At 33.6% G+C, this 16,937-nt stretch overlaps 1 protein-coding gene across 5 annotated transcripts in view; it reads left to right on the top strand.

Moving 5' to 3' along the window:
* The window catches only part of MYO6 (myosin VI), a 143,856-nt gene that overhangs the window by 123,842 nt on the left and 3,077 nt on the right, over positions 1-16,937 (top strand). For 2 of the 5 annotated variants that reach the window (XM_072832300.1, XM_072832299.1), the window contains exons 27-34: positions 623-701; positions 1,556-1,716; positions 3,817-3,843; positions 4,239-4,268; positions 7,388-7,426; positions 10,960-11,063; positions 11,999-12,130; positions 15,020-15,046. In XM_072832300.1, coding sequence (XP_072688401.1) covers positions 623-701; positions 1,556-1,716; positions 3,817-3,843; positions 4,239-4,268; positions 7,388-7,426; positions 10,960-11,063; positions 11,999-12,130; positions 15,020-15,046 — 599 coding nt within the window. The remainder of the gene's footprint in view (positions 1-622; positions 702-1,555; positions 1,717-3,816; positions 3,844-4,238; positions 4,269-7,387; positions 7,427-10,959; positions 11,064-11,998; positions 12,131-15,019; positions 15,047-16,937) is intronic. The other 3 variants (XM_072832301.1, XM_072832302.1, XM_072832303.1) reach the window with 3 other exon arrangements.

The raw sequence follows: 16,937 nt of genomic DNA, 5'->3' as shown, positions 1-16,937 counted from the left end.
GAAATTAACAGAATAGTGAATTCTTGGTGTTGATGCTGATTAATGAATATTATTTTTAAAAGTTCTAGTCTTTTAAAACAATAATTTTAGAATAAGTTTAAAAATAGAGAAAAGTTCATGTTCTAATAACAGTGATTTTAACTATAATCTGAATTTTCGTAAGGCTTTTATATCTGAGGATTTCTTAACTTATTTTTAAAGCTTTGACTTATTATTTTATAAGCAAGAAAAAAGGCACTTCTCCTTTTCTGCAGTTTTAAAACTGACAGCTTTTTGCAAGGTTGCCACCATGGGGCAGACAGAAAGAATGTGTAAGAGTTGTTAAATTGGAGAAGGAGAGTGGGGCACATGTGATCAAGACCTTGCAGGTAGGCTTTATAACCAAGTTAATCTACAGATTTAAAGGTTATAGAATATAATTGTATTTGTTTTTATTTATTTCAGAAGAATTACTGTCAGTAGAGTTAGACTTTGTTTTCAAGGTAAGCTGATGATGCATATAGCCAGGAGGTTAATTTCAGTCCCCATTCTGTAACCTCTGTTTATTAATAGATCGATTGTTTTCTGATGGATTTCTTATTTTCTATTAAGTTTTTGAGGAGTTTCCTCTTTTTTGTTATAGGAAACTTGAGATGGAAGCAAAGAGAAAACAAGAAGAAGAAGAGAGAAAGAAAAGGGAAGATGACGAAAAACGTATTCAGGTATATAATTATTAGACAGACTGAATTTCTTTCAGAATCTACAGAATTATAAAGACAAAAGAAGTTGCAAACAAAACCTTGATTTGTTAGATAAACGGTCTTTGGTTTACCTTAGAGACAAAGGGCTTTCTCTGAAGTGGTTGTGGGGAGGGACTTTGGATCTAGGTAAGTGAGTTCAGATCTAGGGTCTATCACTGATAGAAATTGTGATATTGCACAAGTGATAATGAGTGGGCCATGTTTTCTTTTCTTGGATTGAGGATAAATAATAGTTGTTAACATTAAATGAGTTGACTTATATTTAAAGCATTTAGCCCCATTCAAAAAATATTCGTTTGTTATTATTATAATTGGGGGAAGGTCAAATGAATATTCACTTAAAACATAATTATAACTTTGCAACTTTGTAGATACTAGTATCAGTAAGTTAGGGATAAGATAGTTCCCCACCTCCATTTTTTCTAAAGTCCATATCTGAGAATAACTGATCACATATTTGTGTTTCTGTTTGTTTTGGCTTTCATAATTCATCCTTAGCACAATCAGCCTTTAAATTCCTGACATCTGCTGTCTACATGTTGGTCAATGTGATATACCTAGGGTTCTCATGCAATTATTTGAGATACTACTCATGGTGATAGAGTGGTGGAACTATGGTTCCTCTGCCTTCTCTTGGATTTAGGAAAGAGGAGGGAAGCATTTATCAAAATATAGAAGAAAATGGAGACTGGAGAGATTTCTGGTTAAACAATATGTATTCCTCAGTAAAGAACTTGTGTGGAGCAATTTTAGGTAGTAATGATCAAGTAAACAAGTAGAGAGAGCTTATTGAGATAGCTTTCTGTCCTTGGCAGGCTGAAGTGGAGGAGCAGCTGGCCCGACAGCGGGAGGAGGAATCCCAGCAGCAGGCGGTTCTGGAGCAGGAGCGCCGGGACCGGGAGCTGGCCCTGAGGATTGCCCAGAGTGAAGCTGAGCTCATCACTGACGAGGCCCAGGGTGACCTGGCCCTCCGGAGGTACAGGGCCACTGGGTGGGGCATGGCACCTCTGCTTTCTTTCCCTCTCTGCTTCTTGTTTCAGTGTAAAGGGACTAGGAGAAAAATCACATTCTTTAGGCCCTGATCTATTTTAATTAAAATCATTTAAAAATTATTTGTTTCAACTTTTATACCCAAGCAAATGAAACCATTGATTTCATCAAATTGTTGAACCAATGAAAAATAAAAATGATATTTCTGTTCATGAAACATCTCAGCTTTTACTCTGAAATTGTCAAGGAGTATTATATAAAAAGTAGACATCTAATTTCTAAATACTTGCCATTAAATACTGGCATAGAAATCAGTGAATATATTATAATCCAATTAATATTCTTGAGGTTGAGATTTAATCTTTTCCTAATGCAGTTTTTTTTTTAATATATCATATGCCCTAACACTTGGAATGGGGAAGAGTTTTACACACACACACACACACACACACCCCATGTTTCACAATAGAGTTCCCTTTCCAAGGAAGAAGGCTTATCACATTGAAATGTTTCCAAATTATCTCTTAATACTGAATTTTATTGGAGTGTGAAGAAATATAGATGTGCTTGTTAAAAGTCCCAGGAAGGTCCTCACATAACATTCATTTTTAAAAGTGTGGAATGTAGAAACATTCATTATTTTGATTATTTATTTGTAAAAACAGCAAAACTAGTTTGTGAAGTTGCTTTGCATGCAGGTATATATGTTTATAGATATTGAGAGGCACATAGATTTATGTAACCATGCTTTCCAGAATGTCAGAGCACGGTTTATAGCAAACTGTAATTAAAATGCAGCCACTAGGTGTCGCTATTTCCTTGTGAAAGGAAAAAACTTGATTGAAATGGCAAGGCAGTGATTAGATTTTATTTAGCCAAAACAAAGGGATGGAAGAGGGTATGTTAAGTTGCCTTCATGCTTTTTCTAGGAAGTGATTACATTGGGGAGCTCTGGGGTCTGAACTGTATATGAAAGTATATTATATTTAAATAAACCAAATAGGCCTATCAAAGTATAGTAATTATTAAGCTCTTGGGTTTGAGTCCAATATTTTAGCTTTTTATTAACATTTCACTGTAATTAAAAAAGTATTTTCTCTGGGCTGTGATTCTTGTAACTGCAGACTCAGCTTAGCTGCTCTTGTGTTCCTTCTACCTGTGTTATGTTGGAATGTCTGGGAGCCTTTGTGTATAACTGATTAGTAACTGGGCCAGTCTCCTCAATGAAACAAGCTCCTACAGCTGCTCTCCCTAATGTGTGTGAGGAAGCACTGCAGTTGACCCGAAGTGGCTTCATTATGACTGAAGTTCATTTCTAAGAGATTCATTATTGGAGTCGGTATTGGTATCCATGACCAGCCAAGCTTTAGGTGTAAGCATTTGAAATATTAAACTATATCTAGAGCCATTCCATATAATATGTATAAGATACAGACTCATATGTGCATTCCTTCCCATCTTCAGAAAGATGCACTTTTTCCAAGAGTGAGTGGTCTCTCAGAGAAAGAGTGGATCATTCAGTACCTTTAACATAAATGAAAAGTTACCTGTGATTTAATTTAAGCAGAATTAACTATGTAATGGTACCACTACTAAGTAATTAGGAGATACTCAAGCAGTTATGATTGAATGGCAAAAGAGTTAGCTTTAGTGTTCCTGTGAGATAGCTCCTAGGTTGTTGTCTCCTTCTCTATTAAATGCCCTTTAAGTCCTTTTTGGCAGCCCTTTCCAGGAAAGCTTTCCTTGACCCTCATGTCCTCATGAGTTTCTATTCTTTAGAACCTCCTGGTTATTTTATACTCTGTACTACAAGCATTAACACTTCATTATGGATGATGTTCTATACATATTTTCCATATTTGATCATTTCATTTTACTCCATGGCCCACAAATAAACGTTTTTGAATGTTTATTTTACCTTTGTTAGCACTGAATTATTTCTGACAAATTTATGAGTAAGAACTCTCTTAAGTAATACTATTCTAATATATAGCATGAAAATGTCATTCTGGGGTTCTGTGATGCATTAAAAAATACATGTAAATGGATTTTGCTGTATTAAACAATTTCCAAGTTACTTTTTCAGCTCGGATTCCCGTCCAGTAACTTCTAAGTAAGAATTGTTTTCTACATATGTAATATGTTTTAAAATGTGATCTTAATTAATTCACATATGATCCTTGATGCAAAGTGATTTCACATTACCTAAAATTATGAAATAATATTGAGATTCTGTTAACAACAAGCACACTTCACAGTGTATGAATTTTCTAATCTAGATATATATTTGCTCTTTAATTTTCATTGAATGTCTTTAATTTATACTTTCTCATAATTTTTAAGGAAAATTTTAAACATTAAAATTTTGAGTGATCTCATAGATTAAATAAATATAATTTTTTTTTTAAGTCAGTGTATAGAGTATTGAAACACAAATTTGGTACAATCCAGTTTTTCATGATTCAGAATTGCTTAACAAGATTAACTAAAATATATTATTTTTCACAGAATCGTTGGAGCAAGACCCAAAATGACACCGTATGTCATTTCTCTTTTCAAAATTTGATTTGGTCATATAACCCCTTTTTTCCCTTAACAGATTGTGGTTACTTTTTAGGAGAAATGGTTTCCTCATTAAAACAAATTTTTGTGGGGTTTTTTGCACATATTTTATGTATATACTACATGTAAAATTTTGGAATATATATATAAAATCTAAATTTTAACACTTTATGACCCCTACTATAACCTTTATAATGTTGATTCTCAACTTTGTCAGACCCTAATACCAGTGACAGTTGTTTTATAAGTCATAACCTGCATAAATAATTCTCTCCAAACATTATGTGTAAAAGAGAAATGAAAGGGCATATTATTTATAATAAAACAGTATTTATTTTAATATGAAAGTGCTTGTTCACAACTACAGGAAAATATCAAATACTCATATTTTCCATTCATACATAGTATCACCATAAATATGACAGCTATAAGTGCAAATTGATGTAAGAATGCTATATTGGTCAATTGAATGCCGTGAAATTGTGAACAGTACTTTGTAAAGTTTTTTTTTTCTTAGTCATATTATTTTTTTTTAAGATTTTTTTTATTTCATTTGAGAGAGAGACAGAGGGAGCACAAGCAGGGGGAGAGGCAGAGAGAGAGAGAGGGAGAAGTAGACTCCCCACTGAGCTGGGAACCCGATGTAGGGCTCGATGTAGGGCTTGATATGGGGCTCGATCCCACCTGGAGATTATGACGTGAGCCAAAGGCAGATGCTTAACCATCTCAGCCACTCAGGCACCCCAGTACTTTGGAAAGTTCTAAACAGATTTTCCTGCAGTAGTTGCATTTCTGGAAAAACTCTGTGAATATTAAAACCATGCCCCCCAAAAAGGTTCTTTACATGTAGAAGTCTGTTTACATGTAAAACTGTATGTGTGTGTGTGTGTGTGTGTGTCTCACCTCTGTCTGGTGGACATGTTAATATCACATGGGATACCAGGCACTTGTTCCTTGTGCAGGACATTTGGCACCCCTGACCCCTACCTCCTCAGATGCCATCAGTGTACTCTCACCACAGCCTTGTTACCACAGGGTACCAAAATTTTTAAAAACATCTCTGGGTGCTATTTCCTTCCATTATAAAAGCAGCTCTTTAGTTACCATTTGAGCTTGAGTTAAATAAGCCCTGCAACTAGTGCATATAAAGTAAAATTGTGAATATTTGTATATAGTTTGGGAAAGTTAGAAGGAAAAAAGCAACTGGGTGCAGGAACCATTTCTGTCTAGTCTCTTTGATGCAGCTCCTAGAGCAGTATCATAGGGTCAAGTGAGATGCTGAGTCATTAGAGATTGCCTTCCAGGGTAGTGTTGCAGCAGACAGGGAAATCTCTATATAATCAATAGACCATGTAGTAAAGAGCTTAAAAAGGGTATGAATTCTCTTTAAAAGCTGTGGGAAAAAGAATGGAGGAAGGTTTAGAAGAAAGAGATGGTAGAAACAGATGCTCTTGGATGCTAAGATGGAAACCTTGAGATAGGATGATAATGTAGGTAGATGCACCTGGGTGGCTCAGTCAGTTAACTATCCAACTCTTGATCAGGTCATGATCTCAGGGTCCTGGGATCAGCCCCAAGTTGGACTCCATGCTCAGCGGGGAGTCTACTTGAGACTCTCTCTCTTTCCCCCTCATCCCCTCTCCCCACTCACACACATGCACACACAGTGTCTCTCTCAAATAAATAAATCTTTTTTTATTTATTTATTTATTTATTTATTTATTTATTTATTTATTTATTTATGATAGTCACACAGAGAGACAGAGAGAGAGAGAGAGGCAGAGACACAGGCAGAGGGAGAAGCAGGCTCCATGCACCGGGAGCCCGACGTGGGATTCGATCCCAGGTCTCCAGGATCGCGCCCTGGGCCAAAGGCAGGCGCCAAACCGCTGCGCCACCCAGGGATCCCTCAAATAAATAAATCTTAAAAAAAATCTTGAGGCAGGGTGATAATAGAATTTTAAAAATATTTATCAAAATTGTATGGAGTTTGAAAGAAAATTCTGACTAGCCTAAATGGAGATTGACAAATGTATTGCTCAGTAGGTATTTTTATATATATTTGTGTTTTTAACTTTGCATTTGTTATCATCAGTCATCGGTTGAAAGATGACTTTTTCTCTGACTGTGCCTGCTTGGATAGATTTTTCTCAGCCCCTAATCTGAGTCAATGTTCATTACAAGGAAAGAGAATTATAGGAGTCCTTTGTTCCTTTATCATCAAGGTCCCAGTTTCTGACAAGCATCCAGGAAACTGCACCCTAATGCAAACATACCCATTTTCTTTTCTTACAATTTTTCCTGATTTGTAAGATTTTGAGGTTACCAGAGTCCGATAATAGAATGAGCCAGGAGTAAATGATTAATTGCAAAGGAAAAAAGAAAGAACAGGAAAATAAAATAATGAAATTAATGAATTGTTGATGACATGATGAAATATCTATTACATTTCACAGAATTAAATGAATATTGAGAAAAGTTACACTCCCCTGAATAATAAAAGAAAAGTAACTTTTGCCTCTAGGAAATGTTTATCCTTAGAGAGTCAGGACACTTCTGATGTTTAACACATACTTGATGCATTTGAGTACTTTTATATTTTTTAAAGCATGCTTTGATTCAGAATTTTAAAGTTTGAATATATTAGACTCTTATTTAAACTCTGACACTATAATATAGATTAGCTTGGTTTACCTCTGTTACGCCATCAAATTAATATTTACTAAGCAGCCTCTGCAAAACTCCCTCTATAGAATCTATATCCTGCCAAGTTTCCAGTATGCATTTAGAACATGCTAATTATATTCTACAAATAAAAAATACCACAGAAGCATGTCTCTCATGAGGTTTTATCTAAAGTTCCTACTGCAAAATGGAGTTCAAACAACCTTAACTGTATTTAAACAAACATTTGCTGTATTTTATGGTTATATACCATGTTGAATAATATATTATTAAAGACTTTTACAAAGTAAAATGATAGTGTGAATCAATAATCCTATTGAAAACATATATTTCTAATTATGCTTTTAGATTCTATAAGTAACTTAAATTGTCTTTTATATGACTGTGCTGTATTATCATTTTTCTTAAAGGGAACAAATGGAGAGAGAAATGTCAGAATTTCTGAGTAGGTTAGTGCAGTGGAATTTTGGGAAATAAGTGTCACCTCAAAATCATATTTTTAAATCACTGTTCATTATTTGGACCAGAATCTGTTATATGAATAGTCTATTCTTTCCATGTAAATTTTCTGTGCAAGAAATGTCACTTCACCCTATACCACCCTAACAGAAAAAGATAAAAAACAATGTTCTAAGTTGGTGCTCTTCAGTGGAGAGACCATTGGTATTTTGTCTTTTTTTTTTTTGAGACCATTGGTATTTTGGATGAGACTGTTCCTTGTTAGTAGTATTGCCATGTTTATCACTGGCCCTCACCAACTCTGTCTCAGTAGTGGAAGCTTTCCTTTCAAACAAAATGAATGTTTTGAAACTCACCATGGAGGTGGTGTTGCCCCTCTACCTTTCCCCCCACCCCCTCCCTGACCCCCTTGCCAGCTGGGAACCTTTGTGCCTAGTTCCTAGCTTAAGGGGAAGTAGAGAAAGAGTGTGGCTTCTGAGGGCCTCCTCCCCATAGCACATGGTTTAAAAACCACTGATGTAAAAATTGAGCCACCAGAGAATATGACTTCCTAGCAGGATCTGGTCCTTTACAAGTGGATATGAATCAGTAACCTTTTCACTGTCAATTGGAAGTTCGAGTTAATTCGAAGTATTAAAATTAATATATTTTTTAAAATCAGAAGTCAGCTTTTCTACTACCTAGTATATCATTTACATGATTCTTTATAACAGACCTAAATAATCAGTAATTACATCTTTATTTTACTATTTTATTAATTCCAGAGATGAGGGAAAAGCATTTAAATGTTACATTTGTGTATTTAGGTTGCTGAATATGTTTTTTAGTAGATGTAGTTTGTTTGATGTAATATGAGTGAAAAGTTAGTAATATTAAACCATATTTTAAGCAATAATAATTTGAATGCAGTGTTATTTTTTTTAAAGTATCAAAATACACCTTATGTATATTGGCACTTCATGTATATTCTGACAGTCTATGAAACTGTATATTATGTAAATTCACTCTCTTTCAAAAGAAAATAACAATAAAAACCCATAATAATTTTCAGCTGCTCTCCTAGAAAAGACTCTTGGAGGAGCTAGGAAGAAAAGAGAATTTTTTATTAGTTTACTGAATGGTAGTTTAGGGATGTAGAAGAGAAAAAAGAATATATGAATAAATGTTAAAACATAATTTATTGCTAAAGGTAATAGAGAGACCTTGCTGACACACAGCTGGCTCTTTCTGAGCAAAGCAATTAAGAGGAAAAAGCCACATGGAAAATTGCCAGTCACACAGCTTATGAAAAGGATAGATTCTTCAGTAAATTTAAAACAGAGTTGAACCATAAAAATGCAGAAAGAACTAACTGGCCACACGTTGCTCTTTAGCCAGGCTTATATGTTACTAACAATCATCATGTCTAACTGTTGTTAAGTATATAGAGTGAAGTGTGCTATTTTTTATTCTCTACAATGAAAGCATAAATAGACCTTTTAAAGAGGCAAAAAGTGCCTTATTTTTCTCACTGCTAAGCTTAATATGGAGGAATAATTTCCTTTATTTCAGGAAGAAGTATACATATTTTCACAACATCATTTCTCATTAAATATCTGTGTCTTGACTGCCAAGATTCCTGTTATCTTTCAGAATGTGAAATAATGAGAAAATATGACCTCATTTTCAGGAATTACACCTTGATCATCCCTCTTTAATAGGAAATATTTTCTAAGTAGTGGATGATAAAGGTAAAATTCCTTGTGTGATACCTGAGAAGCAATATTTTAGTTCTTTAAAATTTAGTTCTTTCCATATTTGTGCCATCTTTCTTTTTATACCTTGAAATGTGATGTGTTTAAATTCTTTCTTTGCTACATTGATCTTACTTGCAGCTTATTCTGACTGCTGTGTGACAGGAATCATCTTTTGCTGACTATAATATTATTATAGAAAAGTTGTTTCCATATTTTCTGAATAATTATTTCAAATTATGTATATAGAAACAAGTTGTAATCCCTGGGTAATACTGCTACGAAAAAGTGGAATTTATCTCAACTTATTTTCTAATTTATTATTTTATATTATATATATTTTTTCTTTCTTCTTTCCTCATTCCAGCATTCCTGCTATACTTGTGCCCTTTGAAATCTGTTATCTGCCTCATGACCTAAAACTTCATTTAATTAATTATTATTATTATTATTATTTTTAGCTTACACAGCTCTATGTTGGTAGCTCCAAGCACAAGTGAGGGGCTAGCTAAGAGGGCGCTCATTAATGTTTGTGGAATGAATATAGCAAATGAAGGAAGGTAGAGTCCTAAGACCAAGACTTTTAAAGTCAGAACACTTTGGATTTCAATCTCAGATGCTACCTGTTATTAGCAGTGTGTGACCTTGGGCATGATCTTTATTTCCTGCTCAGAGTATTGTCTACTCATTTTTATTTTATTTTATTTTTCTTTCCCATAAGTGTACTCTTTAATCTCCATCACCTATTTCCCCCATCCCCCCACCCATCTCTTCTCTGGTAACCATCAGTTTGTTCTCTATTGTTAAAAGTCTGTTTTTTGGTTATGTTTCTTTTTTTCCCTTTGCTCTTTTGTTTCTTAAATTTCTCATATAAGTGAAATCATATGGCATTTGTGTTTCTCTGACTGACTTATGTCACTTAGCATTCTATCTTCTAGCTCCATCCACGTTGTTACAAATGGCAAGATTTCATTCTTTTTTATGGCTGAATAATATTCCATTGTGCGCATGCGCGCGCGCACACACACACCATATCTTCTTTATCCATTCATCTATTGATGGATACTTGGGCTGCTTCCATAATTTACTAGTTGTCATATTACTGAATATGAGAGTGTGGCTTTATCTCTGTACAGAACTTTCCTAAGTATTCTGTTTAACAGTGATGCAAAAAGTCACAGGGCTTTCCAGACTCCAGCAGCTCTTTTAGCCCATCTTTAATGACTCAGGCAGTGGATTGCAGTTTGGTTACTCACTTGTGGACCTTGCAGACATCCAGATGCCCAGGGAGGTTCTAAGCCAGTAGCTTTGGCTGGGGCTTGGCCATCTTGTAGCTTCCAGTAGCCTAAGGGTGATTGCTCTATGTGACCTTATGGCTCATAAATCATTAACATGCTTCTAGTGATTTTTCAAGTAGTCAAGAGAATTTCCTTTTTGATTTTGAGGAATATATATAAATGTATTTTTTTTAACTTTAGGTATCCATTTACCCATTAGTTAGAATATTTAAACTGATGTCTGGGGTTAGTCCATGGTACCAGGGTATAAGAATCAGAAATTCTGATTGAAAACATAATATAGTTATTAAATGACACACTGGAAAATTTTAATTTACCTAGGAATCCTACATATAGTATACCATTCTTAATCTTATCAAAGATACAAAATTATTTTATGTTTTTCTAATAGTTATTTCCATGTCTCAAACTGAGATTCACTTTCTTGCCCCTTTAGTCAACATTTCATTCATTTTTCTAGTTTAAACATGCAAAAATATGTAATAATTACAGAGGTCCTGCTGTACAAGCTACCAAGGCAGCTGCTGGTACCAAGAAATACGATCTCAGTAAATGGAAATATGCAGAACTACGTGATACCATCAATACTTCTTGTGGTAAGTGTATTGAGAAGATGAAAAATGGGAAGGCTCTGTGGCTGACAGGTAATAAAGCAATACCTAGATTGGGGTATAATTTTCTTCTTTTTTGGCATATAAATTAAGCCATTCTCTTTGTTATTCTCACCTTAAAATAAAGACCTAGTTTACTCACAAACCTAAAGGAAAGGCATACTTATTAAATTCATTTTGCTTGTCTCTTATCTAGGTCTGAGAGGAAAAGCATAGAAAAATTATGATTTAGGCTATGCTAATGACTGACTCTTCTAATGTTATTCATAATAGTTAAATACTTGTATATCAGAATCTTGACCTATGTATGCAAAGTAAAAAATGGCAATGCAGTCCTTTTTTTTTAAGCTATTTTTTCCCAGCAGAATAGGAAAATACTATATCCAGATGATTCCATATAATTGTATTCTTGTTTAAATCATAGTTGTTTGAGTTTAGGCTGCTGTGCCTAGGAACTAACATGCCGTGATTGTACAGAACTTCCTATGTTCTCTCTCTCCTCACTGAGTTTATCTGCATAATTACAAATAAAAAAATCTGTTGGATGTAAATCTAGTTTGCATATTAGCACAGTGACTTCTTACTCTTATTTTTGTGGCCTCTGACCTTCGACAAGTGTGACTTAACCTCTCTGATTGAGGTTCAACTATAAAAGACCTGTTTAGCCCAGAATTCTTGTGTGAAGCAAATGATACAGTAGCAATGCATAAGAAAATTCTCTGTAAATGTAAAAGATAATAGTACCATAAAATTCTCATCTTTATGTGCTTACTTTTGATTTTGTACTATTAATTTAAAAACAAAAAATGTATTATATGTATAAATATATAAGTTTATGCCACAGAATAATTATGTTAGACAATTAAATTAGGATGCTAATTCCTTCTTTGGGTGGGGGGCTCTTTCTATATAATCCACAGATATTGAACTCCTGGCAGCTTGCAGAGAAGAATTTCACAGGAGACTAAAAGTGTATCATGCGTGGAAATCCAAGAATAAGAAGAGAAATACTGAAACAGAGCAGCGTGCTCCAAAGTCTGTTACTGATTATGGTAAAAACAAATCTGTACTTTTAAATGTTCCGGAGTATCTGTATATAATGTATGTAAGACATTTTGGATAAAATATATAATACAAATTTTCTCTTACTATGCAGCTGTGATCCACTGAGGCTAATACAACCACAGTGGCTTATCTTTCATAGCATTACTTCTATTATTATGTCTTTAAGTCATATTATTAAATATTTGAATTTGTTAAGATAAATTCTGGAGATAAGAACACTCTTGTCTATACTAAAGAAGTTGCTCGTAATGTTGTAAATATGTATTTTTTCCACATATACATACATACACATATAGAATGATTACATGTGGAAATGTAAAGAATGCAGTGAAATAAGAACAATTGCTGCAAACATTATTTTACAATACTGTCAGAATATAAGAGAAGTAGTACCTTCGTTTACACCAGTTTTGCCTATATCAGGATTTGATTTTTTGGTTGAGATTCCAAAAATAAATTTTGTTACTTTGTTATGCAAAAGACAGAGTTATATACTTGAAATTGGAAAGTACAGAAGAATAGACCTAACCTAGTAAAAGTATGTACTAACTTTAACATTAATTGAGAATACTTGTGATATATGAGTTTTAATTTCAGTCTTAAAAGCAAACATTGGAATTTCATTTGTTCAATTACTACTTTCAGACTGGCACAATTTATTAGCTTAATTGTGGTCAATGTCAAGGTGACATGTTTTTAATGTCTTTATTGCAAAAGTATATTCCCAGCACTGATAGTATAGCTTAGCAACACATGACCCTAAGCTGTCATAGAAAATGAGCTCTCCCTCACTGTCTTCCTAGCAAGTAAAAGCAATGTTTGATTAAAGTCAATTAAATGGTAGAATTTTAGTATTTCCAAATTGTTGTAAAGAATAGATTAAGTAAAAAAAAATAGATTAAGTAAAGGAAATACTATTAATAAGAGAGCTGTTACTTCTAGTGATTGCTCATGGAGTATCATCAGTCAGAATATAATGCTCTGAAAGGGCAATGAGAGATCACTCAGAACTAAGAAACAACTAGTGGAAGGCCCTCTTAATCATCGATATTCTTGTGACTACCACTCTCTTCTCCAATTTATAAATTTATCCCTGGGAATTGAAGATAATAGGATGATTGCATTAGCAGTTCACTGTATCAAGTTTCTAACCAGTTATCTTTGTTTTGTAAAAATGGCAATGGGCTATACCTTCGAGCTGTAACCTATTTAGCTGTAATGTTCTAATTATGGCCTTTAGCTGATAGGCTTTCATCATGATTTTTTTTCCCCAAAATTTATACACCTGAATGATTACACTTTTTTTAAAATAAGAAAAGTAATGTTTTAATTTATGGCACATACATTTTTAATGAATACACAAATATTTCTTGTGTGTGTGTTTTTTAGGATTTTATTTATTTATTCATGAGAGACACAGAGGCATAGAGAGAGGCAGAGACATAGGCTGAGGGAGAAGCAGGTTCCCTGCAAGGAGCCCAATGCGGGACTCGATCTCAGATTCCAGGATCACATCCTGGGCCAAAGGCAGATGCTCAACCCCTGAGCCACCCAGGCATCCCAATTCTTGTGTTTTTAAACCAAAGTTTGGTACTGTACTCATCCAGCTTTGCCCCCAAAGAGGCAAATGATACATGGTATACCTTGCTTACTTTGTTTTTATACTGTTTCCATTCATAATATACTATTTGGAAGAATAAAAGAGTAGATTAAGAAGATTTCCCAAGAACATATTTGGGAATTTTATGTGAGTAAACTCCACACGTATGTATGTATGTATGTGTAGCCTTCAAAGAATTTGATAATGGACCATTTTCAGATAAAATAATAACTTCTGCTCCGAAAAGTACTCATTGTTCTCTTTATTTTTTTTTCTCATGTAAAACACATTCTGACACAGAAGTACAGTTAAGAGAGAAGTTGAAGTGCATCGAGATGCTTAACAGTCAGTTGAGAAAATTTTGTACTGAGATAGTTTCCTAATGGGACAGCTAATAAACCTTTAAAAGGAAATACTCTTTAGTTTAATATTTAGAAAGATTAGAATTCCTTAATTTGAGAAAATTAAAATAACAACTTATAATTAACAAAAATATAACTAGATATTACTTAAGAGTAGTACGTTGACAAATCATGGTGAAGTCTTGTAACTGAGAGTGGAGAATCTCAGACCCTCCTCCTCTGTTCTCTCCTGCGTGAGCACGCTCTCATCACATTTACTACAGAAAGAGATTTCCAGAAATAATTATTGGAGCAGTGGCAAATTACTTAGTAATGATTTGTAATATTTAGTTGCTTAAAACTGACGTTGGAGAGTAGTTTTATTTCATAGTTCCTAAAATAAAAATTGCATGAATTTAAGATTTAGACAGTTTGAAGAAAAAGTAAAATATACTGAGTATATGTAAACACGGCAATGCTTTTTCTCTAAGTCATATATTCTTTTGATAAATGTAGAAGGTTTTTTTATTTCTACAGAAATTTTAATAATGCTTTGAAGGTACTAGAATGTCTGTGAGTCATCATGTTGGACTTTTGTTTGAATATTATGTATCCCAGAACTATAAACGAAATATAATTTTTAAATTTAGGTCCTCTTTATATGTCCATCAAGCAGAATTTCCTAAAATATAATCAAAATAGCTTTTTTCTTTTTATTTTTCTTCCTTTCTCTCTCTCTCTCTCTCTCTCTCTCTCTTTTAAATCAGAAAGCAGCATCTGGTTGTAGATAATTCTGAGAGTATTTGGTTGTGGACAGGATATTTACTTGTTAGTCACCACCTCAATTGATGGGAAGGCTTTATAAATTACAAGAATGCTCATTTAACAGTTTTGCCATTTTTATCTTTTCTTCAATGTAAAATATTTATTCACAGATTTTGCACCATTTTTGAACAATTCACGTAAGTCAATGGGTGGTAACTTATGAGCTAACTGGACGATGGGTTAAAAATACTTTATAAAATACTAACTTCTGTTAAACATTGTTTTGCTACAATTTTTAAGTGGAATTGTAGTACATTATGTTGGTTTTCTGTACTAAGCTATTTATTTGAGATGATGCTTTCATTTGGATCAATCCAAAATATATATACAGAATAAAATTAATCTGTTTTATGAAATTACTTCTGTTTAAAAAATAACTGGCACTTTATTCTGTGAATGTACACAATTCTCATTGTAGCAAAACTTAACAAGCAGCTGATCTTTTAGAATAAAGACTAACTTCAGGTGCTGGTTTCAAACACTGTTATAGTGTAAACATTTGTATCCAGAGATCTGAGTTTTGTGTGATAATCTATTACACGGTTTTAATGGGATGCCTCCTAATAGGAGGAGATTATTCTGTTACTTGTATAGATAGCATCTTGTGATGCACATTTTTGATAATTTAAAAACTTTGAGTCATCTCAGTATGCAGTAAATTTATTCTGCAGTTGAGCAATAATGATTTGGATATAATGCCATATTTGTTTGTCAACTTGTTGGACCTGGTTTTTTTTCAAGTGCTTTTACTAATTTATAGAGCCATATTTAAAATTTATTTCACAACATAAAGATGACACAATAGGATGTGAAAGAAAGTCATTTATTAGTTTCAAACTTTCAACATCTGTATCTTTGTGCTTTTCCAGATGAATATTTGTGAAGTTAATTCCCCTTTAGTACAATTTTAGTTCTCACGTGAGTGAAAAAAAAGCTATCAAAGACTTTCCCTTGGGCTTCTTAATTTTACCCAATATATTAAGGTACAGGAGACAGTCTTTTAAATGAAAAAAGCAGGTTAATTTTACAAGTGTCCATCAGTATAGTAGTTAAGTTCCCTGATCAAGTGGGTATCCTAAGTTACTGCTTAGGATGGAAGGAAGGGTTTTTCTTTCTTATCCTTTTAAAATTCCTTAATTTGGGGCTACTGCATTTTCTTCAAGTAGGTAATTTTTAAAACTTGAAATGGAAACACTAAACTGTAAGTAGTTTGGAGGGACTACAGGAACAAAAGAATAAAGAAGCTCATCTCTGTTAACATGCTAAAAGGTGATGCTAAAGGTGATGCGGCTTTTTAAAGTCACTAACAAAACTGGGCCTCTGTTTCATTCTTTCATGGGCATATATAGCTTTGCTAACTGCTTTTTGCTTCTCTGGTTTGCACAGAAATAAATTCAGCTGCTATAAAGCTTTTACTAGTGGTGTAAAAAGTAGTGTAAGAGTATTTTCATCCTTTCAGTATTTGGAAATTCTTACAAAAGCCATGTGGCTATTCTTGACTTACACATATTCTATAATTTTTCATTGTCATACTTAAGCATTTCAGTGAGATTCTTAATTGAGCTGCAGTAGATGGTTGGTCCTACTTTTAAAGTTGTGAGTAAAAATCATACTAAACAGACTTTCCAGAATTATGCTGCTGAAGCTATAAAGTTATTGCCCCAGAGAAATATTTTTATCTGCAGATAAAAGAAAAACCTATATGTTTATGAAATGAAAATTGAGTAAGGGGGAAAAATTGATGAGTGCAATGTCTAGTACTAGCAGAAAAGCAAGGGTTTTTCTTTTCTGTAACAAAGAGAACCAAATATTATATACTCCCCACTTATCTCAGTAGATTTTATTCCAAGAGAAATCTTATTTCAGAGTAAGTAAATAACTCTGAGGGAAAGTTCATGCTTTTACTGGTTACAGTTTTTTGTTGTCATGAAGTTGTCTAAATATTATTAGTAATATACCTGTTCTGGCCATTTTAAATTCTAAAATCAGTTGGCAAAAGAGCAAATTTTTGTCTTCCACTTCTCTGAG

This window comes from Canis lupus, chromosome 7 (assembly GCF_048164855.1).
Source record: "Canis lupus baileyi chromosome 7, mCanLup2.hap1, whole genome shotgun sequence".
Taxonomy (NCBI): domain Eukaryota; kingdom Metazoa; phylum Chordata; class Mammalia; order Carnivora; family Canidae; genus Canis; species Canis lupus.
Note: the sequence above shows the minus strand (reverse complement) of the source record. Positions and strands in the feature narration are given on the sequence as shown.